We start from the raw sequence: 26,115 nt of genomic DNA, 5'->3' as shown, positions 1-26,115 counted from the left end.
GAGGTTGTTTCAGTAAGCCCTCGAAGACAGCCCAGCCTCGTACTAAAAATCAAAATCTTAAAAGGCTCCCTTACCTAACCACATACCAAGACGAGATAGTAGAAGAACCACCAGCACCAAAGCCAAACCTCATCTCCCTTTCTACCTCGCCCAACACATGCCCGCCTCACTTCCTCACCCCAACCCCCTTCAACAAATGCACAAACTCCGGCGCAACAAAGCCCCTCCCATCAACCCCATCCCCCAACCTCGCCCCCCTCTTCCTCTTCTTCCCCTCCTGCACCTCCCCTTCCCTCCTCCTCCTTTCCTCCTCCACTCTCCGTCTCTCCCCCAGCACCACCGCCCCAAAAGCCCCCATCTCATCCAGCCCCCCCTCAACCAACGGAATCCCAACTGTACCCCTGACATACTCGCCCTCAGACGCGAATACACCACCAGCCTGCGGAAACACGCCAACAGGCATGCCCAGCCTCGGCCTCACGTACTGATACGGTTCGACGTCTAGCTGTGCGGCTGAGCGCTTTTGCAGTAAGGGAGCGTGGGCGTCGAAGCGGGATCCCCAGGGTATGAGGGTTAGGTCGTGGAAGGCATGGCGGAAGGAGCGCCAGGCTAGCGCGAAGGGAGAGTTGCGGGGGCAGAGGGGGGTGACGTGGGAGGTGGAGGGGTGAGCGGGTGGAGGGGAGATGAGGGCGAGGAGGCGGAGTTTTTCGGCTTCGGTGTGGGTTTTGTATGGGTTCTTGTGGGCGCTGGTGCAGGAGGTTGCGTTGGTGGTGGTGGTAGTGGTGGGTAAAGGTGGAGTCGGGTTGGTTTTGACAGGTTGGTATTGTGCCAGGCCCCAGTACGTGTGTGGTTTTGTGTGGCTTTCTAGCAGGCCGATGTAGTATTTTGCGGTGATGTTGTTGGAGACGTCGTTCTGGACGAGTGTGATTTTGTAGTCGAAACCCGTGGTGTCTTGGTAGTAGTGGTATTCGGCTTTCCAGTGGGATTTAGCTTGTGTTCTCGAATCATCGAGTGTGGAAGAAGGGGTGGTAGGTGTGGGTGTTGTGCTCAATTTTGGAGGAACTGAAGTATGTTTCACTTCAGCGTCTTGCAATGCCGTTGCTCTCTCCGCCCGCCTACGTAGGAGATCCTCTTTTGCGGATACAAAGGGTGTAGGAGGTACGGGTGCAGAAGTAGGCGCTGAAGAAGAGGAAGGAGAAGAAAAGAAGAAACTCCTACTCTGCCTCGGCTTACGCCTAGTACCCGTAGAATTCTTACACGTACCTGAACCTGTCAACTTCCTAATCTCCTCACATCCCTCCCGAAACTTCTTACCATCAGCCTCGGCACCAAGTCTCTTCAGCTGCTTAGCTAAATGGCGCTTCTTGCTCAGGGCTCCCCGTTCATAACTCTTGACGGGGAGTTTCTTGCGGGCGTGCAGAGAGTCGTCAAGCCAGTCGTAGCTGAGGATTTGGATACCAAGTGAGAGTGCTTGGCGCACTGCTTCAGTGCGTTGTTTGGATTTGTATGCCTCTTCGCTAGCGAGGAGGTGGGTGACACCTTCGTGGATAGTGGGCGAGTAGTGGCCGTCATTACGCTCGATCCAGCCTTGAATTTGCTTGGATGTGTACACGTGGGTACCTGTTGTGGCGATGATGAGGTTCTTTAGGATCCCCATTGTGAAGACTGGAGTGGAGGATGAGTGCTCTGGACAGTGGTGCTGAAGAGGATGGTAATAGTATCGATGTGGACGAGGTCACTGCCTACTTGTCTCAGAGCTGATTGCATCATCTCTGGGAGTTGTTTTACTTTGCGGTGGTTTTCAGTGCTCGGGGTGATATTGGGTCTGTCTATGCGGTGACGCTGCTGTTACAAGGTAAAACACCATTGCCAACTCACACGATCGACCCCACTCGGACCGCATTATTTACGGTAAACTATCCCATAAATCAATGCAAGATAGCATCGAGGCCAAGTTGAAACACCAAGACTGTATCCTATCAATCAAAATCCAGAAGCAGGGTATTGTTAAACACGTTTTATTTGAGTGAAAAGCCTCGATCTAGATACTTTGTGAACAATGCGTCTTCATGAGACTTGTCTACAAACTCTTAGCCGCCTTCACAAATGAACGAATCTTGTCCAAGCTCTGCTGACCATCCTCCTCAACGCCACTGCTGACATCAACTGCATAGACCCGGTCTCGGTATTCATCAAGCCCGGCGAGCGTCGTCTGCACGTTGTCCGGGTTCAAGCCCCCTGCCAGTATGATCTTGATGCCATCATCCTTGGTAAATGCTGCCTTGACATCTGACAATCCCAGTTGCTTGCCAGAGCCTCCCGAACCAGCATCCAGCAAGGGAAGAGCGTGGTAACCTCTTGTGCCGATGCCATGGTCTTGCGGGTTAAACGCCTTCAGAACAGGAACGGGGACAAGCTTCGCCCACTCGATTGGCTCTTGGCCGTGGAATTGTACAACATCCAGATTCAGCAATCGCTGCTGCTCAAGCACATACTCTAGCGATTGATTGCGGAAGACTCCCACGAGCAGCGCACGACTATCGTTTCCAACAAGCCGTGATGCGCCGTGATCAAAAAAGTCGGACGCAGTCTTTGAGTCGGCCAGGAGTCCTGATTTGGAGACATTCGGCTTCTTGGTTTTGTGGACTGCTTCAGATATCGCAAGGGCCGTCTCTGCTGTTACTGTTCGCTTAAGTCCAGGAGCAAGAATAATGCCGATAAGATCGGCTCCCGCTTCAACTGCAGCTACGGCAGCCTCTACACTTCGTGTCCCACAGATTTTGACCATTGGACTAGATGATGCCCGAACTTCCTTGGTAGTGGTTCCGCCTAGAAGCTCTGAAATGAATTGTGCAGTGTTTGACGCCCGCATGAGCGCTTCTCCAACTAAAACTGCACCAACCCCACTTTTGATGTACGGCTCTACATCTTTGGGGCCAGCGATACCACTCAGAGCGCACAAAATTGTCTCTTTCGGGACCATGTTGATCAAGCGGTTCGTTGTTTCCATGTCGACCTCGAAGTTTACCAGGTTCCGGTTGTTCACGCCGATAACCTGGGCGCCCAGCTTGACTGCAATCTCAGTTTCGTCAGCATTCTGCACCTCAACAAGGGGCTCCATTCCGAGTGATCTGGAGTAGTCGTAGAGCCTCTTCAGGACCGGCTCCTCTAGCATTTTTACAATCAGCAACACCGTATCCGCACCCGCAAGCCTAGCCTCGAGGATCTGGTATTCGTCGAAAATGAATTCCTTGCGCAGCACGGCAGGCCGATTCGGCATGCCTTCGATGCTTTGTCGAACGGCCTTGAGGTCCTCGATGCTACCCTTGAACCATTCGGGTTCTGTGAGGACAGAAATGGTGCTAGCGCCAGCTTTGGCATATAATCTGGCTTGAGCAGGCGCACACGTCGACAGGGAAATGATGCCTTTGGAAGGCGACGCACGCTTGATCTCGGACATGAGCGAGAGTCTGAAAGGAGATTGTCTAAGACGCTCTGGAAAGTTGATCTGCGGCGGGGCCAAGTTCAGGTCATATGCAGCCTGTAAATCAACAGGTCTTTGAGAAGGGATCTTCTTCTGCTCAGCAACGGCTGCCCTGCGGTGATCGTAAATCTTTTCCAAGATGGAGGTCTGCTTGTCCTTCTTTGCACCGTTGGCGGTGTCGCTGGAAGCAGCCCCAATTGCTTGGGCATGTGCCTCTTTCTGCAGTCGGTCATTCTCAGCCCACGTGCCTCCTTGCATCTTGAGGAAGTTTCTCATCATGAGACGTCCATGCTCGGTCAGAATGCTCTCTGGATGAAACTGCACGCCTTCAATCACATACTCCTTGTGGCGAACACCCATGATGACCTCCTTGATCTCGGCATCTGCATTTGCGGGAATGGTTGCAGTAATCTCAAGGCAGTCTGGAAGTGTGCCGTGAGTACCAGCGAGAGAATGATACCTAGTAACCGGGACATCCTGGGGCACGCCTGCAAAAACACCCTTGGCGTCGTGCTTGAGAGGGGATGTTTTTCCGTGGAGAATCTGACCAGTAACGTCTACGGTGCCTCCATAGCTGTAGAAGATGCACTGTCTGCAGTGTGTTAATAACGTGCCGTCCACGCCATACGAGGATTCGTGATGGTATGCACCAGCATTGCTCAAAGACGCTGCACAGCGAATGCCAAACACAGGATTCAACCGATGGAAAAGAAAAGGACAGAAACTCACTCTCCCATGCACACGCCCAAAATGGGGATTTTGCCACTGAAGTGCTTAATGGCTGCATTGCTAATGCCAGCGTCCTTTTCCGGGTGTCCGGGACCTGGGCTAATGACAAGCTGAGTGGGCTTCTTCGCGATGAGCTCATCGAGAGTAATCTCATCATTGCGATAGACGGTTACGAATGCGCCTTCAAAGACAAGGTACTGATAGACGTTCCAGGTGAAAGAGTCGTAGTTGTCAATGAGGATCACATTGGAGGCGGTGGGTATCGGCGGAGAGGGGTTTGGATTGCGAGGCGAGTGGTCAATCAAGTCGAGGGATGGCATTTTGGGGGAGGTAGTGAGACTGCTCCGACAACGGGCCAGGAAAGGTGGTATATAACTTTTTATCGGGACCACCTCCGGCACTTGGGCAACGGCACAGGATTTCGGTGCTTTGCCGGGGATATACGTTGTATTTGGCGGGGTGTTGAGGTGGGATGCAGGTGGAAAAGAGTGTACGGGCGGGCAGTGCGGTGGGGTGAGGTGAGTCAAGGATGTGTCAATGAGATGTAGTATATTGAGGCTGCGGAGTTAACACGGAGGTGACACGCATTAGTCCTGGGTGCCATTGCAGGGCAAGAAAATCACGGCAGGTGGGCAGCGAGTGCGGCACACATGTACAATACACAGGCAGCGGAATGCGACTATGCTGCATGACACTACACTGCACTTGACTGCATTGTGCCGGCGTGTTGAGACGAGAGCATGCCATGGCCATGTGTAGTGCACGTAGAGGGCAAAGTTGGGTGGTCCTGATCCCTGCACGTGCTAGCCCGACTTTCGCGTGAGCTTTGGGTTTGGCGACTGTGCAGACATTCCAGACAGACATTCACGTCGACGCCAAACAGACGGCCATTGCCCACCCGCGTCCCAACACCCCCTTCATGGCCTTTGGCTAGCTGGCCTACACGTCGCGCACCCCAGCGCAAACATGGCCCCCCTCCAATCGCCCGACTTCGACCTGGCAAAGTGCCTCAACGGCGAGCAGCAGCTGGTGTATGTTTACCGCCCCGTCCTCTTTCTCTCCACCACCCACCACCCTTCTGACACACTCTTCCAGCACCTGGGACGTCGCATACCGCGCCCTCTGCGACCCTGCAACCGCGTCCAAAAGCGACGCCCTACGCGCCTTCCTCTCCACCAAGGAAAACATCGACACCCTCACCCACCCATGGCGGCCCTTCCCAGACCCGTCGTCGCAGGAAAAGTCAAAGTTTGAATCCAAGACAGCGCCTATCAGCGTCACTCCCGCCCAAAGCGACCACTATGATGTAGAGGAGATCAAAGAAGACAGCCTGTGGCTGGCCAAGGAAGCGCAAATCTCGGAATACGCAGCCTTGCAGCTTGTTGTGCAGGAATGGCAGGGTCGCCCTGCCGCCCAGCTGCTGAGTGGCCTGACGGAAGAGGAGGCGCTCAGCGTGCAAGACGCGGCCGGAATCGCCAACCTAGGCGCCTCGACCTTTGTCCCAAACTCGTCCCTCCTCGCAACACCGCTCGCTTCCAAGACCGCCCACCTCGATACAAAGAACCAACGCCGTCTGCACATCCTCGACATCTACCACTCGACCTGTGCCTCCATCATTCGCATAAGCCAGCTTCTGGTCTCGTGGGGCTGCGCATCCAATCTGCGCAATCAGACCATATATGGCACCGAATACCTCAGCATTGGCGCCGGATGGATTGAAGAGCTCGGCCAGACTATCGCGGCAGCACAGGACGGTCCCTCGGGTGGAAAGGCGCTAGACGAATGTCTCAAGGCCTTTTCAAAGAGGTGTGATTCCTTGGATACCGGCTATGCGTGGAATGTGGACGACTCAATACTCGAAGCAGCATCCGAGAAGTGGGTCGTTGCCCAAACCACCGAGTTGCTACACATTCTCCATTTGGCACTAGTACATGCCGATTTAGTTGCAAAAGACTTCCTTCCGGCGGCCACGATTGAAGACTGGCTCAAGGCCTTCAGTTGCCGTGGCTTCTTTCGCGAATTCCCCGCAGTCACCGCTCGCCAGGAGCCTCTTATCCCCGTCATTCAGCTCTTGACTTCACTCATGTCCCTGACTATCTTGAAGGTCGACAAGATTATGGACGACCTCGAATCTGGCGATTGCAACACCTGGCATTCTTCGTCGTACATCTTAAACACCAATATTGTGGAGACCATCACGACCATATTCGGAGAGGCCAAGGTATTAGGTGCTAGTCCTGCCACACCACCCATGTTTGCTTGGGCCCTCGTAACGTGGAAACTTACAAGCCGTGCGAGCTACGAGGAGCAAGAACGCGACCGTCTCCTCGAATCATCAAACGGCGCCGGAAACACTGAGTCCGAGCCTTCAACCCTTGAGGAGGCTGCTTTGGTAATTACAAAACTCGAGAATCACGAGTTGTTTGACGGCAAGATGCCCTACGAAGACCTCGCTACCGTCAGCTCAGCAGCAGGTGTTCTGGCCATCATCAACCAGCTTGTCGAAATCAGTCTCCCGGCGTTTGGCACGTCCATTGATCGGATATCTCAGGACAGAGTTCGATTGCTGTTCCTTCACGTAGTTCGCGCTGCTGTTGGGAGCGAGATTGTTGCATATAGTCCAGATCTCATTGTCACAACATACACTATTCTGGCTGGCGATAATACGTTTCGCCGGTGGGACAATGGTCAATTCGCCCGACATGCCGATCCAATTGTGGCATACTTCCTCGAGGATGAATACATCCTTAGGCCAATGTTGCTCAACGAGGCCCGTTTGCGATATCCCTATGAGATGACACCATTTCTGAAATTTTGCAGCGCATTGACTCGTGGAGACAAGACGATGCAGAACGGCATGCCTTCGTTTGTTGATAAGCTTGCGAACCACAACCGCTTGATGCAACGCCTTCCAGATGGATTCCGTGATTATCAGCTAACGCGTGAAGAGGAGAATGCCAACTGGGTAGAACTTACCGCTGATCTCCCCTTGTTTTCTTCTGCAGGCTCATCCACCTTTGGTGCCCAGCGTCGCTTGATGGCCTCGGGCACTTCAAGACACGCACACGGCTTCTCAACTATTCCGGCTGGCACAGAAGGCATCATAGTTGACGACAACTCACAACCATATGTAGCTGTCTGGCATCACCAGCACTCTACCTTGTCATACCTTGTCGAACTTCTTTCAACATATCCCGTCGGAAGCAGCAAAGTTGAGACTGCTACCCAGCAACCTGCGTCTCGTGAGGATGTCGTAGAAGTCATTGGTCTTTTTGCTGACCTGATACACTCATCCTTGCACTCATCCGAGGGTATCTGCTCACCTGAGCTTCTAGAGGCAATCGGTATCGGAGCTGAGGGCAGTGCAGACACTGTTAACATTGTGCTCGCGATTTTCGAAGAAGAACTCTTATATCTCTGCCAGGAACCCAGCAATGAGGTGTCTTTGGAGCTATTGGTCAACTGCACTCATTTCTTGGAAGCTTTGGTCATTGTTTCCCCTCAAAGAGTATGGCCATGGCTCGCCAGGAGCAGGTTATTGGAGGGCGATGGCAACGGAAGCTTGGCAACCATTCTAATCAGCACTGAGATGGTTCTTGGGCGATATGACTTCCTTCTTGGATGTATTCGACTCTACAAGGGTCTTGTCAAAGACGCTGTCGATCGATCCGTGTCCCGCAAAGTTCCCACAAAGGCGCTCAGTCGGTTCAATGCATCGGCTCCCGCCGACAGCGGTACTTCGGACAAGATTATGAGCACCATTCTGTTCACTTTTGGTCGCACTCTTGCCAGTATATACGAGAACTCGCTCAACTGGAAGTACTCGCAGCCGGACCACCGCCCCGAAATCAACACTACCATTTGCGAAGTCTTCACCACAATCTTGAGTCTTACATACAGTGTAGATGATGCGCCAAAGCTGTCTACCAAGCTCACGAAATCGATTGCACCCATTGCTGAATATCTCACCCAACTCTATCTTGCTGGCTCCGACACCAATCTGCCTACAAACCCGCTCATGACATCTTTGATCATCGGGGTCAGTCCCAACGACAACACCTTGCTCACAACTTCAGGTGCACTATGGACTCAACAGACGCAAAGCACCTTGGCATTTGCCGACCTACTTGTCCGAGTTGCCATGCTACTTAATAAGCCCTGGACTCATCTGGAGCAACAGCTCTTCAAAGCAACACCGTTATTAGCCCGACTGTACGCCACGAGTGACAAGTGGAAGTCCCAGGTTGTGCTGTTGTTGGAAGCTCTGGTTCGTGGCGCGGTCCGTGTTACAACCCAGGAAGATTCGGAAACGGCCGACAAGAAGACTGAGCAGCGAGAACCGCCTTCGCTACTAGGCCATCTGGGACCACGAACTGCGAAGAACTTTCTCAGTGTACTTTCTCGACTAGATGAGCCGCTAAAGATAGTGGACATCCAACGGAATGTGTGGAACTTACTTTCAGCCGTAGTAACGTGCAAGCAGCAGTGGTTCTCTCTGTATCTGCTTACTGGAAACACTCCACGAGAAACGATTCGAAGCAAAAGAAACGTGGCCCAGGATTCAAGGAATAAAGCCCTGCTCACACGAGCTTTCGATGCGCTGTCAAGTATGACTCTCCCAGAGAAGGAGCCTACCGGCGTTTCATGGCCGCTGTTTACAGCCATGCTCGAGTTCGTCTCTTCAGCGCAAAACAACTGGTCATGGGCAATGGGCGACTTACGGCAGCGTAAAGACTTGATTCAGAAATTGCTCGCATTCCTCAAATGGATGGCAAAGCAGTCCAAACAACCGCGAATGAGCAGCAATGAAGAGACGCTGGAGCGATCGTTCCAAAACAAGTTCGCATCTCTCGCCTGCGAAGTCATTGCTATGTACCTACACAGCTCGCGGCAGGTCGGTGACATTACCGTACTGAAAGATATCGTCCCCAGCTTGACGTACTTGGAAGATACCGCTTTGGATCTGCCATCTTACAGTACGTCGCTGCACGGATATTTGAAGCAGAACCTGGAGCAACAGTACCCTGGTGTCTCTCTAACGAACCTCAAGCGGACCACTTTGTACCCTGAGACCTTTGGCCGGGCATTCTTCTATGACATTGATCTCGCTCAACAACTTCTGGGTTTCAACAGCAAGTGGGCTGGCCCTAGGGAGGGCACAGGTTTCGCATCTGAAGTCGAGAAGGCAAACTATAACCTAGGACTCGTGGAATCCCAAGTCTTGTTGCTTCAAGGCTGGAAACTGTTAGCTCTGGAGCTTAGCCAGGTGGTAGCGAAGGACGATCGAATCGTTAAGGTCCTCATTGGTGTTGTTCAAAAGTGCATGACTGCCAATACCCAGTCGAACCTCCCAGAAGCATTGTTTGGTCAGCTCATGGTCGTGCGAGCGGATTTGGCATTTGCCCTACTGAAGAAGCTCGTAGAGGCCAAGGTCCGGACTACAGAAGCGCGCCAATTACTCGGCCCAATATGGAGCGCCATTCGCGCCTCTACTCCAGACTTCGATAGCGTCTTCTCCAGCGACTCGGTCTATTACTACCGGTCTTTGCTGCGGATCCTCTACCTCGCTCTTCACTTCCATCTGATTGAGGATACCGACCAGTCCAGCGATGCCTCATTCCGCTCAAGCTTCCGTGGCACTATGCCGAGCAGTCACAACAGCTACACTGAGCCCATCTCCACACAGCTCCTCGAAATTCTGACCGATACAGTAGCCAAGGGGTTCCGTAGCTTGGCCACACAGCTACACGCGGAACCCTTGTCCGTCTTACCGTCAGACTTTGCTCTCCTCACCGCGCTGCTACAGCGTATCATCGCAATACCAGAAATGTCCAAGTGGCAGCAACAAGCAGCGCTTCTCTTTGCAAACAACAACACAGTACGCTATGCCACCAGCCTTTTCTCTTGGGCCGATCGCCTCGCAATATCACACAACGGCGTAGATGATCCCATCTACGGCGAGCTAAGCATCCTCTTCTTGCTCTCGTTATCCAGCATCCAAGCTCTAGCCGAGACCATGGCTGTCGAAGGTATCCTCAGCCAACTTAACACGGCAAACATTATGAACTACTACCGTCGCGTAAACGGCACTGGTCCCTTTGACAGCCCGGTTCGCATGTACTCTGTCTGGACCAAGGGAATTCTTCCCCTCTGCCTCAACCTTCTCTTATCCGTCGGGCCCCCCATTGCTGGCGAGATTTCCTCATTCCTCAACCAATTTCCTGAACAGTTGGCCCGCTCGGCATCAAGCATCAACTCGTCAAATTCATCGTCACGTCTCATAGCCAATAGCAACAAGATCACGCTTTCTGTGGCATCTGAAATACATAGTTTGGCCCTTATCGCCGCGATCCTAGAAAACGTGCGCAAACAAGGGCCGAAGCTAGGTATTCAGGCCAACGAAGTGGCGCTTCTGGAATGGGAAAAGGATGCCGTCAAAGAAGATGTTGAGAGTTGGTTATCGCGTAAGAGTGCGCTTAGAGAACGTCTCGTTGCGGTTGATGAAAAGGAGTTGGACATGCTGAATCGCGTCAAGGGCAAGGGAGAGGATGCGCCGAGTGAATTAGAAGAGAGGGTCGTGGGAGAACTCGAGGATGCAAGGACATGTATGGTTGGGGGCGCGAATGGTGGTGGAAGTGGTAATGGGGACAGTACAAGGAAGTAAAAGGGACTTGTCAAGGTAGTTTTGTAATGTTTTCCCTTTAACTACCGTAGGATATGGGACAATGCGGGCTTATGCACTTCCTGTTCTTTTTGATAGAAAAGCAATGATGGTAGTTTTTCCTTTACTTTTTGGAGGGTTCATGCTTTTCCCTTTTGCGCAAGGCCAGGTACTAAAAAAGCAGGCGCACAACTCTAGGGCTCTTTGCATATCGCTTCGAAGCTAAACAGCTGAGGATATTGCACACGGACAAGCACTCTCGGGAATAAGGTTCGAGGTACTAAATCGCCTTGTAGATTACCTAAAAGAGACGGATTGGGTGATCAGCATTACGTCACATGTCAGACTCTCAGGACAGGTTTAAGAGCAATCATCGTAAGACGGTGGCCTCAATATGCGCGTGGTCTCAGAAGCGTAGTAGCATGCTAGATTTGTCAAAGACATGTGTGTGTGTGTGTGTGTGTGTGTGTGTGTGTGTAATCGCATTGCGATCACAACGTGCAGATGTCACTGGGGGAATGTTGGAAAAAAGAGCATGCCTCGGGAGTTTGCCTGTTCCTGTCCCATTGGTGACGTGACTATGCGCGGCTCAGAAGGCTGGGCGGGTTCAACAGGGTCTCGCAGTCATTTAACTTCCTGGTCTCCCCACAACAAAACAAGCTTGCGACGGGCTCGAGATAATTGTTGTTAAGCCTTCGAGTCGATTGCATCTTGATTCTAAAGCTGTCAGCCTCGGCTTATACAAGAATCGCAAGGCAGCCAAGCCTGCAACCCAACGGCACTTCTCTTCCGTAGCTTCCGCGGTTGTTCTTTCAGCTCCACCGCGGCATCCCGAAACCATCGCTTCTTCTCGCTACCAAGCTACCCCAGCAATCTCCGACATGTCGCAGAATTACCAGCAATACGGTGGGAATCCTTATGGCCAGGCCGAAGAATACGGTGCGCATTCGAATCCATATGGCGGGGGCGGCGGCTATGGCTCGTCCAACCCATATGGCGGAGGTGTAAGTAGTCGCATTCCATAACACGACAAGACAAGACTAATGCGACAGCATAGTATGACGAGCCACAGCAGCAGCAGCTAAACCCTCCAGCGCCTCTTCAGCGCCATGGCGAGTCCAATTACTCGCAGCCGTCGCAATACTCGCAGGCTGGTGCCTTGAGCCCAGCGCAAACGAATGGACAAAATGTCCCTCATACAGACGTACCCCTCAACGGCTTACCCGGCCAAGGCAATACCATGGAGGCTCCCGGGTCCCAGCCTCTGAGCCGAGATGACTTCTTCACGCGCATTGAAGGCGCAAAGCAGCACATCGGTCAGCTTACTTCGGACATCCAAGCCATTGCCAGTATTCACCAGCGCATGCTCTCCTCGCCCGACAACCGGTCCAGTGCTGAACTGGAAGCCGTTGTAACCAACACGCAGATCAGGAACACACAAATCAAAGACGAGATCAAGTTTCTGGAAAAGGACGCCTTGCGCGACCCCAATGACAGGACAAAGAAGTCTCAGGTCGAGGCGCTCAAGAGGACCTTCAAGAGCCAGCTCGAGGACTTTCAAAAGGAAGAGGCTGATTATTCCAAGAGGTACCGCGAGGCTATTGGCAGGCAGTACCGTATCATCAACCCAGATGCTACGGATGCCGAAGTCGAAGAGGTAGCCAATTCCGATTTGGGCGACGAGGGTATCTTTACCCAAGCTGTAAGTGCAAACCACAAGCCATGTAGCAAATAAAAAAATCCCTCATCTAACATCTCAACAGCTTAAATCAAACCGCAGCGGTCAAGCAGCAAGCGTCCTCGGCGCCGTCCGCGCCCGCCACAACGACATCCAGCGCATCGAAAAGACAATGAGCGAGCTCGCCCTCCTTTTCACCCAACTCAATGAACAAGTCATGTACCAAGAACCGCAAATCCAGCAGGCCGAGCAGCAAACGGTCCAAGTCAAAGACGATACCGAAAACGCAAACAAGCAGCTAGAAGAGGGTATCAAGTCTGCGAGGCGAGCGCGAAAACTCAAATGGTACATTCTTCTTACCGTGATTGCTATCCTGTGCGTTATCGCGCTCGTGCTGGGGCTTTACTTTGGGTTGAAGAAGAACTAGGTGGAATAGCGGTGTACTAAGGGGGGGGGGGGGTTGATGATGGCGTATGTACATAACGAGCTTCTGGGAATGAGGGATGAATGGGTATGGATATGGATTTGGGATAAATGCGGGGAGCTTAAATGGTTCCTTTTACTTTTCTTCCTTATACTATGATAATAAGGTAATTAATTCTGAGATGACAATGCTGCGACATCACGTATGCTGTGGAGCGAAGAGGAGATGCGAATCATGAGTCATCTGGGGTAAGGTAATGGGGTATGAGGAGAAGGGGAAAAATCGAATATTATGATGTCGATGGAATTGTGAATTCCATCCTACTGTAGTAGTTTGCAGGAAGAATATATCGGAAGGGGTGTATCACATGCCTTCTCTCGCAATGAAAGCCAGAGAGGATTGAGGCAAAGCGAAAAAAGCATAATATCCAAAAACACGGTTACGAGATTAGTAAAACGAGGGAAGGTGCGATGGCGACAAGTTGCATGCGATAGTGTGGTAAAAGACGAGGTGGCGCTTGTCGTATTTTAGTGGCAGTCTAGAAGGAGCTGGGGAACGAATGGTTATTTTTGGGGCGCTTGGGGAAGCGGCGGTGGCGAGAGCGCGTATGGAATCAATGGTTTTGGGGTAGGGTCGTGTGGCTGTGTGCTTTTGGTGGGACTGAGGAATACGGCGTGGGATTGTTGGTGATGGTGTTGCATACGAAGATGGATTCGGGGGTGTTTTTGGTACGAGAGTGGTCCTTGTACGTTGCAGTGAGGTTGTCGTGTAGGTGACCAAGGCGAAATATTCGCCAACGGTCTTTTTTTCAGCGCAAGCGCAAAGGGTCTGCGTAGAGATATGCAGCTAGGTTATGTAGGTAGGTGGTATTTTGATACACTCCATCCGAATGCAAAGGGCCGCATGCACGTACACCTCCTATCTTTCCCTGTGCAGAAGTGCCGCATCGGACAACACAACTCGTAAAAACCCCATAGTTTAAAATATGGATAGTCAGGGACGCTCAACGCGGCATTCAAATCAGACACGGTGACGAAAGACACCGCATCGCAAGAACCACTAAGCATAATTCGATCAGCAACAAAAGTGGATCTCAACGTATGGAAGCTGAAACCGAAGCATATTGGTGTTTTGGCACCTTGCCACAGCAGGCAAAAAATAAGTCTCGTGTCTGCACACCCCCAAGTCCGCAAGTATGCATGGTTACATGCAGGTGATTTTTCATTGTTATCGCGGGAACATGTCATCATCCTCCCGTTGCATTCGTGCAGGAAAAAAATCCTGCTAACAAAATCCTCCCGTCTTTCTTGTCCCAGGAAAGCTAATCTCGGGCCCGGGCGGGGGGGGAGGGAGGACATGGCGCTAGGTAGGGTGATGACGATACAAGGGGGGTTATATGCCTGCATGGTTGTTCCGATCGGCCATTTGCAACAACCAAAAAGGTGGGGGAGGCGACAATGGAAGATAGGTAAAGAAGTGATTGACGGGCTAACGCGTGTCTCGTTCCCACTCTTTTTTTTGATCATAGGCAGAAGGATTGCGGGCAGTCGATCCAAGCATCGTCGCCACGGCTTGGAAAGAGCTTACTGGGGGCCCTAGTCTGCGCTTGAGTGAATCTTGGCGCCTTAGTCAGGGGTTGGCGGTTTTGTAACTGGCGCGTGTGGCCAATCAGCGGGGCTAGACGTATGTCCCGCTAAAATTGGACGCGTCGCCTTTCTGCGTCTGGCATTGTCTGGGGCCGGCGCCAGCGGTATTAATCTTGTTCGCGGACAGTCCACCCCCCGTCCTTGTTCATTCATAACCTTTCATTGCGTCTGTCGCTTTCTCTCTAGCCACAACCACCTTTCTTCTTCTTCCCTTTTCACTTTCACCTAATTTCCATTGCAACTTCGTACACTCGTTTTACACGGGGGTTGCTTTTTGCTCGCTGTCTCCCCGACTACGCTTTCCCTCCACACTCGCTTGCTTTCGCTACTCAACCCAACGACGGTTCGTAATCCGCATCATCAGCTACATCATGAAGTCCTACATCTTTGCAGTCGCTCTAGCGGCGGCTGCTGCTGCCAAGCCGACGACAGAACAGAAGCGTGCTTCCAGTTCCAGTATCACTCCAGTGACCGTCAAGGGAAATGGTATGTTCTTGTTTGTGAATGGAGGTGTTGCTGCGATTGCTGACTGAAGCCAGCTTTCTGGACCGGCAACGAGCGCTTCTACATCCGTGGTGTTGACTACCAGCCCGGTGGCGCATCCGAAGCAAAGGACCCCATTGCCGACGAGGATGGCTGCAAGCGTGACATCGCCAAGTTCAAGGAGCTCGGCATCAACACGGTCCGTGTCTACACTGTTGACAACAGTGCTAACCACGACACCTGCATGGGTCTCCTCGCCGACGCCGGCATCTACCTGGCTCTCGACGTCAACACGCCCAAGTACTCGATCAACCGTGCGGACCCCCAGAAGTCGTACAACAAGGTCTACCTCCAGAGCGTGTTCGCTACCGTCGAGATGTTCGCCAAGTACGACAACACTCTGTTGTTCTTCTCTGGAAACGAAGTCATCAACGACGACAATACGACTGACTGCGCTCCTTACGTCAAGGCTGTCACTCGTGACCTCAAGTCATACATGAACGCCCGTGGTCTCCGCAAGGTTCCCGTCGGTTACTCTGCCGCCGATGTCGAGTCCAACCGCTACGAGATGGCCGACTACATGAACTGCGGCGACGACTCTGTCCGCAGCGACTTTTTCGCTTTCAACGACTACTCCTGGTGCGATCCCTCTTCGTATGTGACATCTGGCTGGAACATCAAGGTTCAGAAGTTTTCCAACTACAGCATCCCCATTTTGTGAGTGTTTCCCCCTTTAAACCTAAAAATAAGCACTAGCGTTTTCTAACACTACAAAAAGCCTCTCCGAGTACGGCTGCAACACCAACACGCGCAAGTTCGAAGAAGTAAAGTCTCTCTACGGCCAAAACATGACCAAGGTCTACAGCGGCGGCCTCGTCTACGAGTACTCGCAAGAAGCGTCCAAATACGGCCTCGTCGAGATCAACGGCGACTCCGTCGAGGAACTCCCCGACTTCACTGCCCTCAAGTCCGCCTACGCGGGTACTCCCAACCCTACTGGTGACGGCGGCTACCTCGCCAACGGCCAGGCATCGCAGTGCCCGTCTCAGTCCAGCACCTGGGATGTTACTCTCAAGAGCAACGAGTTGCCCAGCCTGCCTGATGGTGCCAAGGATTTCTTCGACAAGGGCGCTGGTGCTGGTCCTGGTCTCACGGGTGACGGATCGCAGGATGCCGGTTCTTCCACCCCGAACATTGGTGATGCAAGTGCCGGTGCTGTTACCTCTGGTGGCAGCACACCTACCTCTACCAGCTCTTCCACCCACTCTGCTGGCGCGGCTGCTAATGTGCGTCCTATGAGCTTCGGTCTTGCACCTATTGTCTGCGGTGCTGTTGTGCTTGCTTCTTCGCTTTTCGGCGGCGCACTTGTCTTGTAAGATATTCACTAGCACGCTTTACCGACCCTTTTTCTCGAGCGGGGGTTGTTATATCAAAACTCAATTTTTTTTTAACTACCACATTTTTTGTTATGTCGCGCGCTTCTCCTAGATTATTTTATCATCCAGACCCGTTTTTTATTCTTTATAAAGAAACGGCTCGTAGATCAATGTAGTGCAACGACCCAGTGCGGGCAACGTTTTTTTTTATTTGTTAGTTTTTAAAGCTATCTAGGGCATTTTAGACGTGAGAATTACATATCCCTTTTGTTCGTACTCTTGTGTTCAACACTTTGATATGCCAAATTCACACACACACACACACACACACACACACACACACACACACACCCCTTGTCTTCCCTTTCTGGTCTTGCTTCTAATCAGTGTGGAAGTTAAGTGTATTCATTTTTTTAGCGCATTCACGTTACTGCAAGCAACATCAAAGTCCCATAGAATCCCCAAAAGAAAACAGACTTTTTTTTAAAAAAAAAGAGAACATGCACATATAAACACAAAGATGTATATCTCATCCAGTTGCAACCTACGCTCAGTTAAGAAACAAAGTAAATTTTTCTTGAGGGGGAACTCGTAACAAATGTTCAGCCTAAAAAGAAGAAGAAAAAAAGTTGCCAACCCTGTTGGTAGCTTCAAAAAGTCCCAGCATATAACAATATCTATCAGCTATAACTAAACGATTCATGCTATAAAGAAGAAGGAGAACACAGATCTGAGACTCTTAGCCTTCCCCCCTTCCCCCCCTCCTTCCCTGGCGCATGGAAAGAATGTCAACCTTTCCTTCGAGTATATGTATATACCTGTAATTAAGACCAGACTTGAGACATGTAACGGAAAGACGAAAAAAAAAAGTCCAAGCCAACGTCCAGTGTTGAAGACTTTTTTTAAGAAAATACATAAGAGTTTTTTTGGGGCTATTGATATTTCACATTAAGGGGAAGGGGGGGGGGGGGGGGGGGGAAGGAGGGGGGCTAATGTTATGTTCGAACAAGTCCCACATTAATCTACAAGTAGTATGTATAAGCATGAGTTTTTTAAAAAAAAAAGATAGGCCAGTAAATTATCAAGCATATGTTTATGGCATTTGTATGTATGTGTGTGTGTGTATGTATCGTTCATTTACTAGATTTCAAAAACACCACCCATACCCACTCGTACATCAACGAGATCAGGTCTCCAGCCCTTAAACTGCACAAGTCCCCTCTTAACTTCGCGCACGCGCTCGAGGCGGTTCTTTGCCTCCTCCTCCTGCGCGCGTCTGAAGGCATCTTCGTCGATTTCAAACTCGTCGAGGCTGCCCAGACTCTCTTGTCGGGGCTTGGGCTTGTTAGCTGCGTCGCTTCGGCGGTGGTGAGCGGGGTTTTGGCCGGTGAATGCTGAGATGCCGGATTGGATGACGTCTTGGAAGGAGGAGTGGGTGCGGTTGGGTGGGGGTTGGCGTGAGGGTGCGCCAGAGAGGTCAATGTCGTCGAAGTTGTTGGGGTCCGCTTGGTCGTCGATTGAGGGTTGCATGTCGCGGCGACGGTCGCGCCATACGCCGCGGCGGAGCTCAAAGTTTTCTTCCTCAAGCTCACGGACTTTGGCGAGGAGGCGGTCGCGTTCTTCGTCCAAAAGTTCTTGGACGCTAGAGTCTTCGATGGAGCCGAGATCTGCTTTTCTGCGGCGCTGCTCTGCTTCTCGGAGACGCGCGTTTTCATTGCTGAGACCCGTTATGCGGGTTCTTAATTCGGCAGCTTCACGCTCAACCTTCTTGTGTTCTTGTAGACGTGCCTGGTTTCGTGTGTCGTTGTCACGATGTAGCTGTGTCAGAGTCTCAATCTTCTTCTCCAACAACTCGGCGCGTGAGACCGAGTCTGATGCCTTGCGGTTAGCAGTGCCCAGCTCAGCCTCTAGCTGCGCAATACGAGTCTGCGCAGAGTCGTGGTCTGATCCATCCTTTTCTGCCTGATCACCGGCCTTATCCAAGCTCGCCTTCAACTCCTGTAGTTCCGTCTTTGTCGAACTAGCCTCCTGCTCTGCCTTCTCCACTGCGCTCTCAAGACTTGTAATCTTCGATTGGAGCTCGTTATTCTTATTCGTTTGCTCCGACAGTTGCCTATTGAGATTTGAAATCTCAAGTTCAAGCGACTCGATAGTTGCAGACTTGGAAGCAACTTGTGCATTCAGATCGTCGATTGATGCGCTTTGGCTCGGAGATGCGGTCGCTGTACGGCGTGAGGATTTGTTGCTTTGTGATTGTGCTTGAGAAAGCTGTCTCTTGAGCGACTCAACTTCCGTTCTCTGTATGATAGGTCAGGATTGCCCTTGAAAAAACTGTAAATACTATGAGTACTTACCAGTGCATCAACCTCCTTGCCCTTCTCAACTGCAAGAGCAGCATCGCCTCTGCTCTCTCGAAGTTCCTCTAGCTCCTCTTCGCCTTTCTTCCACCTTCTCTCATTTTCCTCAACTTCACTTGTTAATCTTTTATTTTCCTTCTCCAGCTCTTCAATCTTCTGTGCTTGTTCCCGGTAAACCTCACTCGTGACCCCAACTCCAGGCGACAAAGGCCCAGCAGCTCCTGAACGATAGAACGATTCTGACCGTTGTCGCGACTCGATAGCGACTGAAGGCTTGCGACCGTGCGGCTGCTTGGGTAATTCTGAGGGCTCCTCGTCCTCTTCTTCGTCCTCGGCTGGAGGCGGAGGTACGCTGGTAGCCTCTATAGGTTCAGGTGCGACTTGTTCAGTCTTCTCTTCAGTCTTCTCTTCGGTATTCGCGGCTTCGGTCGACGCTTCGGCCTCGGCTTCGGCAGGAGTTTCAGTCTTGTCCTCCTTCTTCTTTCCGCCTTTCTTCGCCTTCTGTTTCTTCAATTGTTCATACTAGTGACAAATGGTTAGTTTCTGGTATTTACATAGTAGCAGTATTAGTGTATCTACTGCATAGAGCACATCGCGCTTGGTGACTATGTAGCCAAGAAGCACTACCTCTCAAAAGCACCAAATTCACACAAGAGAAATACCTACGCGCTTCTTCGCCGCCGCCATCTTCTCGGCTTTTTCCTTTTCTTCGTCCGCCATTTTGTCCAGGGGCTATAGTATTTTGGTAGAGTAGTCAGTAAATGGTCACGAAGCTCGATAACTGAATGTGGGGGAGCTTGTGTCTCCAGGGCCCCGATGATGCCAACTTGCGCCGCAAGATCACACTAGTCCGTAAATGGAATAGCTAAATCGTCTACATTGTCCAGGATAGCGAACATTACAACGTCTGCGTGGACATGTACATTCATTGGACACTAACTCAAGACCCTCTGTTACACTGGAAAGCTTTGTTTTAATCAAGTCTTGAGATTCTCAGTATGATGTTTGGAAACTGTTGTTGAACGATGAGTTGCTAATCATATTCACGATCGCAGCATGTATTGCACGCTATTTGCCCAAGTCACTTTACGTGATTATGGTCAAACATCGCGTTGTCCATAGGTAGAAGTTAAGCTCAAAACTTAGAGTCTGGGTATGTTATTGTGTAATACCATGTCAATGAACCAGACATGGTCTGTACTGAGTGACGATACATAATCCCCAATCAAGTATGAGTTTGATCTTTTTTCTTCTCATGAATATATCAGTACATTACTAATCAACACATCTCATGACCATCTGGCATGCTCGCTATGTACTTAATTGCATATGTTGTCACGCAGGCGATAAATCTTTGGTTTGGAAATCATGCTTTTTATAAACGAGCTCTCTCTCTCTCTCTCGTGTGTCTATGTGACGCTGAAAGTCATGCGTTTAGTAAGAAAGAGATGATCAAGGATACCAAGTACGTAAGACCTTGTTTCAATAGTGGTGTCGTTCTATGAGTATAAGACTTGAAACCTTAGACAAGGAGGTATACCAGAGATACTAAACATAACATCATTTCCATGGATTTGCATGTAAGCAGTCAGAAAATAGAAGCCATGAATAGTTCCTCACCGCCTAGTCCCCTCGTATCTTTGTCTGATTCATGCAATCTTCCTTTTTTCACGTGTGAATGCAACATATCCCGGAGCCTCGTATCTACCAACGTTATCAAACCTACCATTGTTTGACTAATCCGTCTCAAAGATCGGTTCGTAAAAGCCCCTTCATTCACGGCAAAAGCCATCCTACATCTTTTGGTATTGGTTGCATTGCCAACACAAGTCACTCCACGTACATGCAATACACACGTGTTGCTGACCAACTGGGCTTACAATGACCCCGCGAGTGCCAGCTGAGACAGAACAGTCGGTTGTTACACAGTTGCATTAGCGCCTTCCACTACCAAGCTATAGACGCCGCTTCACCCGCAAGGCGCCACTACTTTCCTCGCTTAGTTGGATGCATCAGCTTGCCAGGGCAGTTGTCATCTCTACTACAGCGGTTGGTGGCGTTTCCGCTTGGAGCCGAGAAGCGCGGGGCGCGAGCACACACTGCCTTTGAACCGGCGCCTATAGTGGAAATTTACGTAGAGTCTGGCTATGGGCTGATTCTTATCGATAGCAATAGAGTTTTGCTGGGTCACAGGGCTGCTGGCTGATCGCTGATCCTCAGTAGCGATGATGATGAGATGGCTTGATGGGTGCCAGACGGTTTGATCGCCATTGGAAACACTTGACGAGTGCCGTGGCGTGACAAGTCTACATACGCACGTAGGCTTTTACGTACTGGCCCACCGATTCATGTGAGTTGTCAGCGATTTCGGCGTCGAATGAGCTTATTTCTGTCCTGTGCAAGTTTAGCACGACTGCGCTTTCACCGGGGAAACGCATTATGTGTAAGTCGGTCATCACCACGCGTTCGTAGCGTCGGTTTGACTACTCTAAGCCAGGAATTTGTTGCGCACCCTAGAACGCGTATGGTCCTCACAGCTGGACACCTTTGTCTATCAAAGGGTCAGGCTCTCCTTGGGTCTGTCGATCATTGGCCTTGAATCGAGGATTGGTGGGAAAAGACCCGATGACCAACCGCGACCACGCCGCTTTGTGATGTGCCGATTGCGGGTTGCACATCGCTCATCAATAAAGATCGAAGCAATGGAAACATTACGGTAGTCTTTGACATATGGTGTTAAGTAAGCAGAGTCCATCGACAGATCTGGCAAGTATCTCCCGGCACGACGCATGAGGTCTAGTCATGAAAGCTGAGTGATGGCTAGAGCGTCGTGGGCTTCACGTTCCAGGTCGTCGCCAAGGTGTGAGCATCAGGCCTCGGCTCAGCCACGCCTGGAATTAAATTCAACCAATCGAGTAATTCAAAGGAGGATACGACGGACGCTCCGGTGTGTGAGGGCGCTCCGTGGCGTCGCCTAGTTAACTGGCAGACCGTAACTCGGATAACGTGGGACCCCAGAGTAAGAGCACGTCTGGTGATGGTTTTGCGAGCCGCGTCACCAACACCAAGAACTCTGGTTGTCGCAGTATACTCTGTATTTGCCCTATTGGAGCGAGTAAATTAGCAGATATCTCACCAACATTATGCTTGGCACGTTTGATCGAAATTTTGTAGAAACAATTGCTCGTGCCTTTGGTCTAGGAATAAGTCATCAGCAAAAACAGTCAGATACTATTGTCGATCCACAGGTCCAGGTACCGAAGCTGTTCTTTTTTTTTCTTGGCGAGTCTGGAGCTGGCCAGACAAGACGCATACAGCCATAGTTTCAGGAGCGGTGCCTGGGTGTGGGGTAGGCGCCTCTGGTTCGTCCGGAGAAAAGGTGGCCTAGACCTTGGAGTAGGTGAGCAACAAGCACATGGCGACGAACCATGGTCGATAATGCGCTGGCAGCACGTCTCACTGGCTCCGAACTTGGAGAGGTAGTTTTTGTTGGGATGAAGCGTGGTTGGCTGTCCGCAACTTGGGTATGCGGCTCTGCGGGTCCCGACAGCACACTTCCTAGGGGATGAATGGTTGGAGAGTGAATGAGTGTACGTGTTGGTGTGTTCACGGCGTGGATTGGTAGAGTAAATTACCAGGCCCACCTAGCAGCGCAATCTCCCAAAATTCGCTCATAACACCCAAGCTGTTGCCACGTCAAACCGGCGCCGAGTCCTGGAGCCATGACAACGAAGAAGACGACGACGACGCGAACAACAATGACGATGATGGTGGTAAAGAAGAAAACAAGGCAACAAAAACAAAATCGCCGTGCTTGGATCCAGTGCTTGTCCGTGATGTGGGTAAACCATGGTCAGGTGGTCTGGGTGCAAGTAGGTAAGGCGCAGCCGGTGGCTACGTGCCTGCTATTGGCCAGAGTTATCGAATTGTTCGTGGCGCATCCCCTATTCGGCGATAGGGAAAAATAGAAGCCGGAAATTGGCAATCTCGTCGTTCATCCGGCATCAAGACACAGATGAAACGAGATTCGTAATTTGTGCAATCGCGTACCTTGGAACCTTGCAGATAATACATGATACGTCAAGTATTGCCAACTTTGGCCGACAGGGCCGTCTACATGCTGACGTCTCGTTCCTTGGCCGGCCATTCAGGAGGGGCGACGTTTCGCCCCTGAGCGAGGGTTGGCGAATGTGTATCGTGAAGGTCATAACACGTGTATACGTACATACGTAGTACATAGACTGCTCAAGTACAGATGCGCAATATTGACGGGCATCAGCGGAAGATTTGAGATGCAGGTGGACGGGAGGTCGGCAGATGTAGACCAAACAGTTGCCGCGGAGGGATTTGCGACATGTGGAGAAGCCCAGTGGCGGTGCAGTACCAATAAGTATGTACTTGCATGCGAATGCGTATGTCTGAGCTTTGCAAAAGGACACGGTAAGTCCTGAAGGCGTCTATAGCCTGTCCCGCAGCGATATGCTGCTTGGCAGCCTTATTCGTAATTAGAGAAATGATCATGGTATTTGCCGAGCACAATTTTTCTGCTCTCTTCACCGCTGGTCATAGCAGAAAAAAAAACACTTACGCTACGTAGATTTTGCTGGCGCAGATCCATGGAGGCAATGGAAGCTACAAGGGACGCCGTTGCGGACATCCTGCTCCACAGATCGTATTGCCAGCGCCAGACGGAACAGTGCGTATAGGTTTGGCTGCGACGCTCATTTGAGCGCCCGCCTTCTCGGGCCAGCACCAAAAGCCGCTCACTCCGAGCATGCTTGGCAAGACATGTTTTTTGCAAGATGATGATGACACCAACGACAGGTGGATCATGAGAAATGAGGATGGACAGATTTTGCGTAACCTGTTTTCCAGCTCATGACAGGTGTATAGGCATGTCGAGAATAGATAGACCCTGGAGATCATTCAGATGATGCAGAGAGCGGGAGACATGGTAGTCCATGTTCATGACGTCGGAGCCAATAAACCAAATAGGAGCATGGTCCTGGTGCGAGACCGAACCCGTCCTGCGAGCACACGAACTTGGAGCGCGCGCATGGCAGCGCATAGGCATTGGCGTGCAAAGAGTATGTATATGAACAGAAGCAGCCAGAACTGGAATTGGGATGCGCGTTGTATGTGTGTGTGTGTGTATGTGCGTATGTGTACATGCAGGTGTGTGTGCGACAAAATGCGAGCTGCAATTGCGCATGCAGGGTCATGCTAGCCTTGACCGCCTTGCCCTGACCCTGACTTCCTAGACGGCCGAGCAAATTTTGCAGCCATTGGAGAAGAAAAAAATGGGATGGTAAAGGCGGAAACTAGTAGGCGACATTTCACGAACGCCAGGCTGCGGTGCCCGTCCATTGAGACGGCTCAAGACACGGGTGCTTGTCCGGCTTGACGCGTTGCCAAGATGCAGCGCAGGCGATATCAGTAATGTAGTGAGGATCAACGTGCACAGCATTGCCGCATCAAGGGTGTACTCTATGTACTGTGTGTGGGCTCCTTTATCTTTGCATACGCACCCCACCAGATTGGTCCAAAACGGGTCCGCAACAGGAGTGAGTCGGGATGCTTCCTCGGCCTGGAGAGAAGGGCAGTGCAGTGTGTCGTGGTGCTCGGGGAGGCTGGGTTTTGTGTGGGATGATGGGCCAGCAACCAGCCTCGCGGAGAGCAGGCGGTGGGTGAGGTGAGATGATAAACAAAACAATGCTTGCTTCTTGGTGCTGTCATCCTATCCCACTTCTCCGCATTTCGTCTACGACGACTATTTATGGGTGGCGAGCACAGGCTCAGGTCGAGGATGCAAGGGGGATAGCGAGATGGCGAGGCGTCAGTGCCCCTGGCTAGTGCGGGCATCAAACGAGCGTAGTCTGTCCGAGTTGCATATCGAATCCGTGCTTGGCTGTCCATCCCGGGCAGCGAGCAGCCCCCCACTGCGAACGGGTAGGATGAAACAGGCCGTGTCCATCTTCATGTCTCGAGGCGGGCAGCGAGGCGAGGGCATTGCTCAGGAAACCGGGAAGGACCAGGTTGGCGTCGGATGGCAGGGCAGGGCGGAGCGTCACAACGTTGGACGTGGAGGTGACAGCGGTAAAACGGGCATAGCTTGGCTGTGATTTGGCATGTAGCCGCGCTGTCCGACTGCTAGCAGCGGGGCGACGAGGAGAAAGGTGGCAAGGCTTCAGCTTGCGACATGCAGCCAAGACGGTGAAGGAGATGATGGCCAGGCGGAGACAGGACCATGTTTCGCACGCACCGGAGCAGCGGTCAGACGTTGAGGGAGCCGCATGCAACTGCTGCGACTGCAACGACAAGAGGAGTGGTTCGGCAGGCGAGCCAGTGCCAATGCCAATTAATGCCCGTTCCTGGCGGTATAGCAGACCAGCCGGCTGTCCAGTCAAGTGACGCAGCAGCCAAACCACCATGACGAAGCTAGGCCAGCCCCAAAGCCGCTCTAGCCAGCTGTGGCCTGGCATTGGCCCGCCGAGACGAACTGCTCCCTCGACGGCTTGCCTGGCTTGCTGGCCATGATGTGCGCCAGAGGGGGGCCTGTGACGAGCATGGGGAGGCATGGGGGGGATGTTCAGGCACAGGCACAGACGGGCGGAGAGGTGTGCACAAAGAGGGCGATGCGTCTACATGTACTTTGACACATGCGCATGTACCTGCAGTGCTATAGAATCCCAAGGGCAGCCAAGGAGGCGTGGATGCGTGGGATGATGGGATGATGGGATGACGGGATGATGGGATGATGGAGCACCACCACCAGCCATGTATGACCACCGCAACCACGAGCACCACCCCGCGCCGCATCGAGCAGTGAGCGACTAGGATGCAGGGGCAAGGCCAAGTGCGTGCATTGGTGGGTGGGTGTATGTGTGTGTGTGTGTGTGTGTGTGGTGTGCAAGTGCAAGGGAGAAAAGCAAGCGGGCGTGGTGGGCAGCGGGCGGGCTGGCTGACAGGCACGACGAGGCAGGACAGGCAGGCCGGGCAGGCACGCAGGCCAGCGCGAAATGAGGAGGAGACGGAGACGAGAGACGAGAGACGAGCAGGTGGCATGGGACCCCTGATCCCTGTCACCCTGCGCCGCACGGACGTCTGCCTGCCTGCCTGCGCTGCACTAGGCAGGAACCACCGACAAAAGAGATGGGTTGCCCAGGTGCCCGTCTCTCGCCCACTCCGCCTATTCACCGTCAACACCTCTCCTCCCCCGCCATCCTCGCCGCACCCCCCAAACCCCCTCCCCCTCTGGAGCCCATTGTCGCTACTCT

At 51.9% G+C, this 26,115-nt stretch overlaps 8 protein-coding genes across 8 annotated transcripts; 4 read left to right on the top strand and 4 right to left on the bottom strand.

Annotated features, from left to right (window-relative positions):
• Positions 1 to 166: 166 nt before the first annotated feature.
• On the bottom strand, positions 167 to 1,657 carry PSV08DRAFT_249308 (uncharacterized protein; the record flags this gene model as incomplete). Its single annotated transcript, XM_066092382.1, has 1 exon — positions 167 to 1,657. The coding sequence occupies one exon, from the start codon at positions 1,655 to 1,657 to the stop codon at positions 167 to 169; it is 1,491 nt and encodes a 496-aa protein (XP_065948828.1).
• Positions 1,658 to 2,002: 345 nt separating this feature from the next.
• PSV08DRAFT_206265 (indole-3-glycerol phosphate synthase-domain-containing protein) lies at positions 2,003 to 4,723 on the bottom strand. The gene is made up of 2 exons (XM_014227621.2): positions 4,226 to 4,723; positions 2,003 to 4,076 (listed from the first exon to the last, which is right to left on the bottom strand). Exons 1-2 carry the CDS (start codon positions 4,531 to 4,533, stop codon positions 2,081 to 2,083), a joined length of 2,304 nt encoding a protein of 767 aa, XP_014083096.1. The 5' UTR covers positions 4,534 to 4,723; the 3' UTR covers positions 2,003 to 2,080.
• Positions 4,724 to 5,179: 456 nt separating this feature from the next.
• On the top strand, positions 5,180 to 11,001 carry PSV08DRAFT_206262 (nucleoporin subcomplex protein binding to Pom34-domain-containing protein; the record flags this gene model as incomplete). The annotated part of the gene is made up of 3 exons (XM_014227622.2): positions 5,180 to 5,244; positions 5,309 to 8,498; positions 8,538 to 11,001. The coding sequence occupies 3 exons, from the start codon at positions 5,180 to 5,182 to the stop codon at positions 10,875 to 10,877; spliced, it is 5,595 nt and encodes a 1,864-aa protein (XP_014083097.1). The 3' UTR covers positions 10,878 to 11,001.
• Positions 11,002 to 11,519: 518 nt separating this feature from the next.
• Positions 11,520 to 13,468, top strand: PSV08DRAFT_206259 (t-SNARE). Its single transcript, XM_014227623.2, has 3 exons — positions 11,520 to 11,878; positions 11,932 to 12,576; positions 12,638 to 13,468. The coding sequence occupies exons 1-3, from the start codon at positions 11,756 to 11,758 to the stop codon at positions 12,977 to 12,979; spliced, it is 1,110 nt and encodes a 369-aa protein (XP_014083098.1). The 5' UTR covers positions 11,520 to 11,755; the 3' UTR covers positions 12,980 to 13,468.
• A 1,338-nt stretch (positions 13,469 to 14,806) lies between these two features.
• PSV08DRAFT_363948 (glycoside hydrolase) lies at positions 14,807 to 16,757 on the top strand. Its single transcript, XM_014227624.1, has 3 exons — positions 14,807 to 15,108; positions 15,162 to 15,822; positions 15,884 to 16,757. Exons 1-3 carry the CDS (start codon positions 14,994 to 14,996, stop codon positions 16,479 to 16,481), a joined length of 1,374 nt encoding a protein of 457 aa, XP_014083099.1. The 5' UTR covers positions 14,807 to 14,993; the 3' UTR covers positions 16,482 to 16,757.
• Positions 16,758 to 17,559: 802 nt separating this feature from the next.
• PSV08DRAFT_226987 (uncharacterized protein) lies at positions 17,560 to 19,627 on the bottom strand. Its single transcript, XM_066092206.1, has 3 exons — positions 19,505 to 19,627; positions 18,836 to 19,360; positions 17,560 to 18,779 (listed from the first exon to the last, which is right to left on the bottom strand). The coding sequence occupies exons 1-3, from the start codon at positions 19,556 to 19,558 to the stop codon at positions 17,622 to 17,624; spliced, it is 1,737 nt and encodes a 578-aa protein (XP_065948827.1). The 5' UTR covers positions 19,559 to 19,627; the 3' UTR covers positions 17,560 to 17,621.
• A 2,639-nt stretch (positions 19,628 to 22,266) lies between these two features.
• On the top strand, positions 22,267 to 23,644 carry PSV08DRAFT_377835 (uncharacterized protein; the record flags this gene model as incomplete). Its single annotated transcript, XM_066093337.1, has 4 exons — positions 22,267 to 22,362; positions 22,464 to 22,714; positions 23,094 to 23,278; positions 23,436 to 23,644. The coding sequence occupies 4 exons, from the start codon at positions 22,267 to 22,269 to the stop codon at positions 23,642 to 23,644; spliced, it is 741 nt and encodes a 246-aa protein (XP_065948826.1).
• A 1,055-nt stretch (positions 23,645 to 24,699) lies between these two features.
• Positions 24,700 to 25,416, bottom strand: PSV08DRAFT_249301 (uncharacterized protein; the record flags this gene model as incomplete). Its single annotated transcript, XM_014227627.1, has 1 exon — positions 24,700 to 25,416. The coding sequence occupies one exon, from the start codon at positions 25,414 to 25,416 to the stop codon at positions 24,700 to 24,702; it is 717 nt and encodes a 238-aa protein (XP_014083102.1).
• Between the last annotated feature and the right edge of the window lie 699 nt (positions 25,417 to 26,115).

Source organism: Bipolaris maydis, assembly GCF_028858645.1.
Source record: "Bipolaris maydis strain C4 unplaced genomic scaffold PSV08scaffold_10, whole genome shotgun sequence".
NCBI lineage: Eukaryota > Fungi > Ascomycota > Dothideomycetes > Pleosporales > Pleosporaceae > Bipolaris > Bipolaris maydis.
The sequence above is the reverse complement of the archived record's forward strand: the minus strand, read 5'-3'. Positions and strand labels throughout refer to the sequence as shown.

Excerpts from the sequence above, each read along its gene's own strand:
- PSV08DRAFT_206265 (XM_014227621.2), bottom strand. The coding sequence starts at position 4,533 with ATGCCATCCCTCGACTTGATTGACCACTCGCCTCGCAATCCAAACCCC. Across the intron at positions 4,077-4,225 it reads AAAATCCCCATTTTGGGCGT|ACAGTGCATCTTCTACAGCT; the intron begins GTGCATGGGAGA and ends AACACACTGCAG.
- PSV08DRAFT_206259 (XM_014227623.2), top strand. The coding sequence starts at position 11,756 with ATGTCGCAGAATTACCAGCAATACGGTGGGAATCCTTATGGCCAGGCC. Across the intron at positions 11,879-11,931 it reads CCAACCCATATGGCGGAGGT|TATGACGAGCCACAGCAGCA; the intron begins GTAAGTAGTCGC and ends GCGACAGCATAG. Across the intron at positions 12,577-12,637 it reads AGGGTATCTTTACCCAAGCT|CTTAAATCAAACCGCAGCGG; the intron begins GTAAGTGCAAAC and ends ACATCTCAACAG.
- PSV08DRAFT_363948 (XM_014227624.1), top strand. The coding sequence starts at position 14,994 with ATGAAGTCCTACATCTTTGCAGTCGCTCTAGCGGCGGCTGCTGCTGCC. Across the intron at positions 15,109-15,161 it reads AGTGACCGTCAAGGGAAATG|CTTTCTGGACCGGCAACGAG; the intron begins GTATGTTCTTGT and ends GACTGAAGCCAG. Across the intron at positions 15,823-15,883 it reads AACTACAGCATCCCCATTTT|CCTCTCCGAGTACGGCTGCA; the intron begins GTGAGTGTTTCC and ends CACTACAAAAAG.
- PSV08DRAFT_226987 (XM_066092206.1), bottom strand. The coding sequence starts at position 19,558 with ATGGCGGACGAAGAAAAGGAAAAAGCCGAGAAGATGGCGGCGGCGAAG. Across the intron at positions 19,361-19,504 it reads TGGCGGCGGCGAAGAAGCGC|TATGAACAATTGAAGAAACA; the intron begins GTAGGTATTTCT and ends ATTTGTCACTAG. Across the intron at positions 18,780-18,835 it reads GCAAGGAGGTTGATGCACTG|AGAACGGAAGTTGAGTCGCT; the intron begins GTAAGTACTCAT and ends CCTATCATACAG.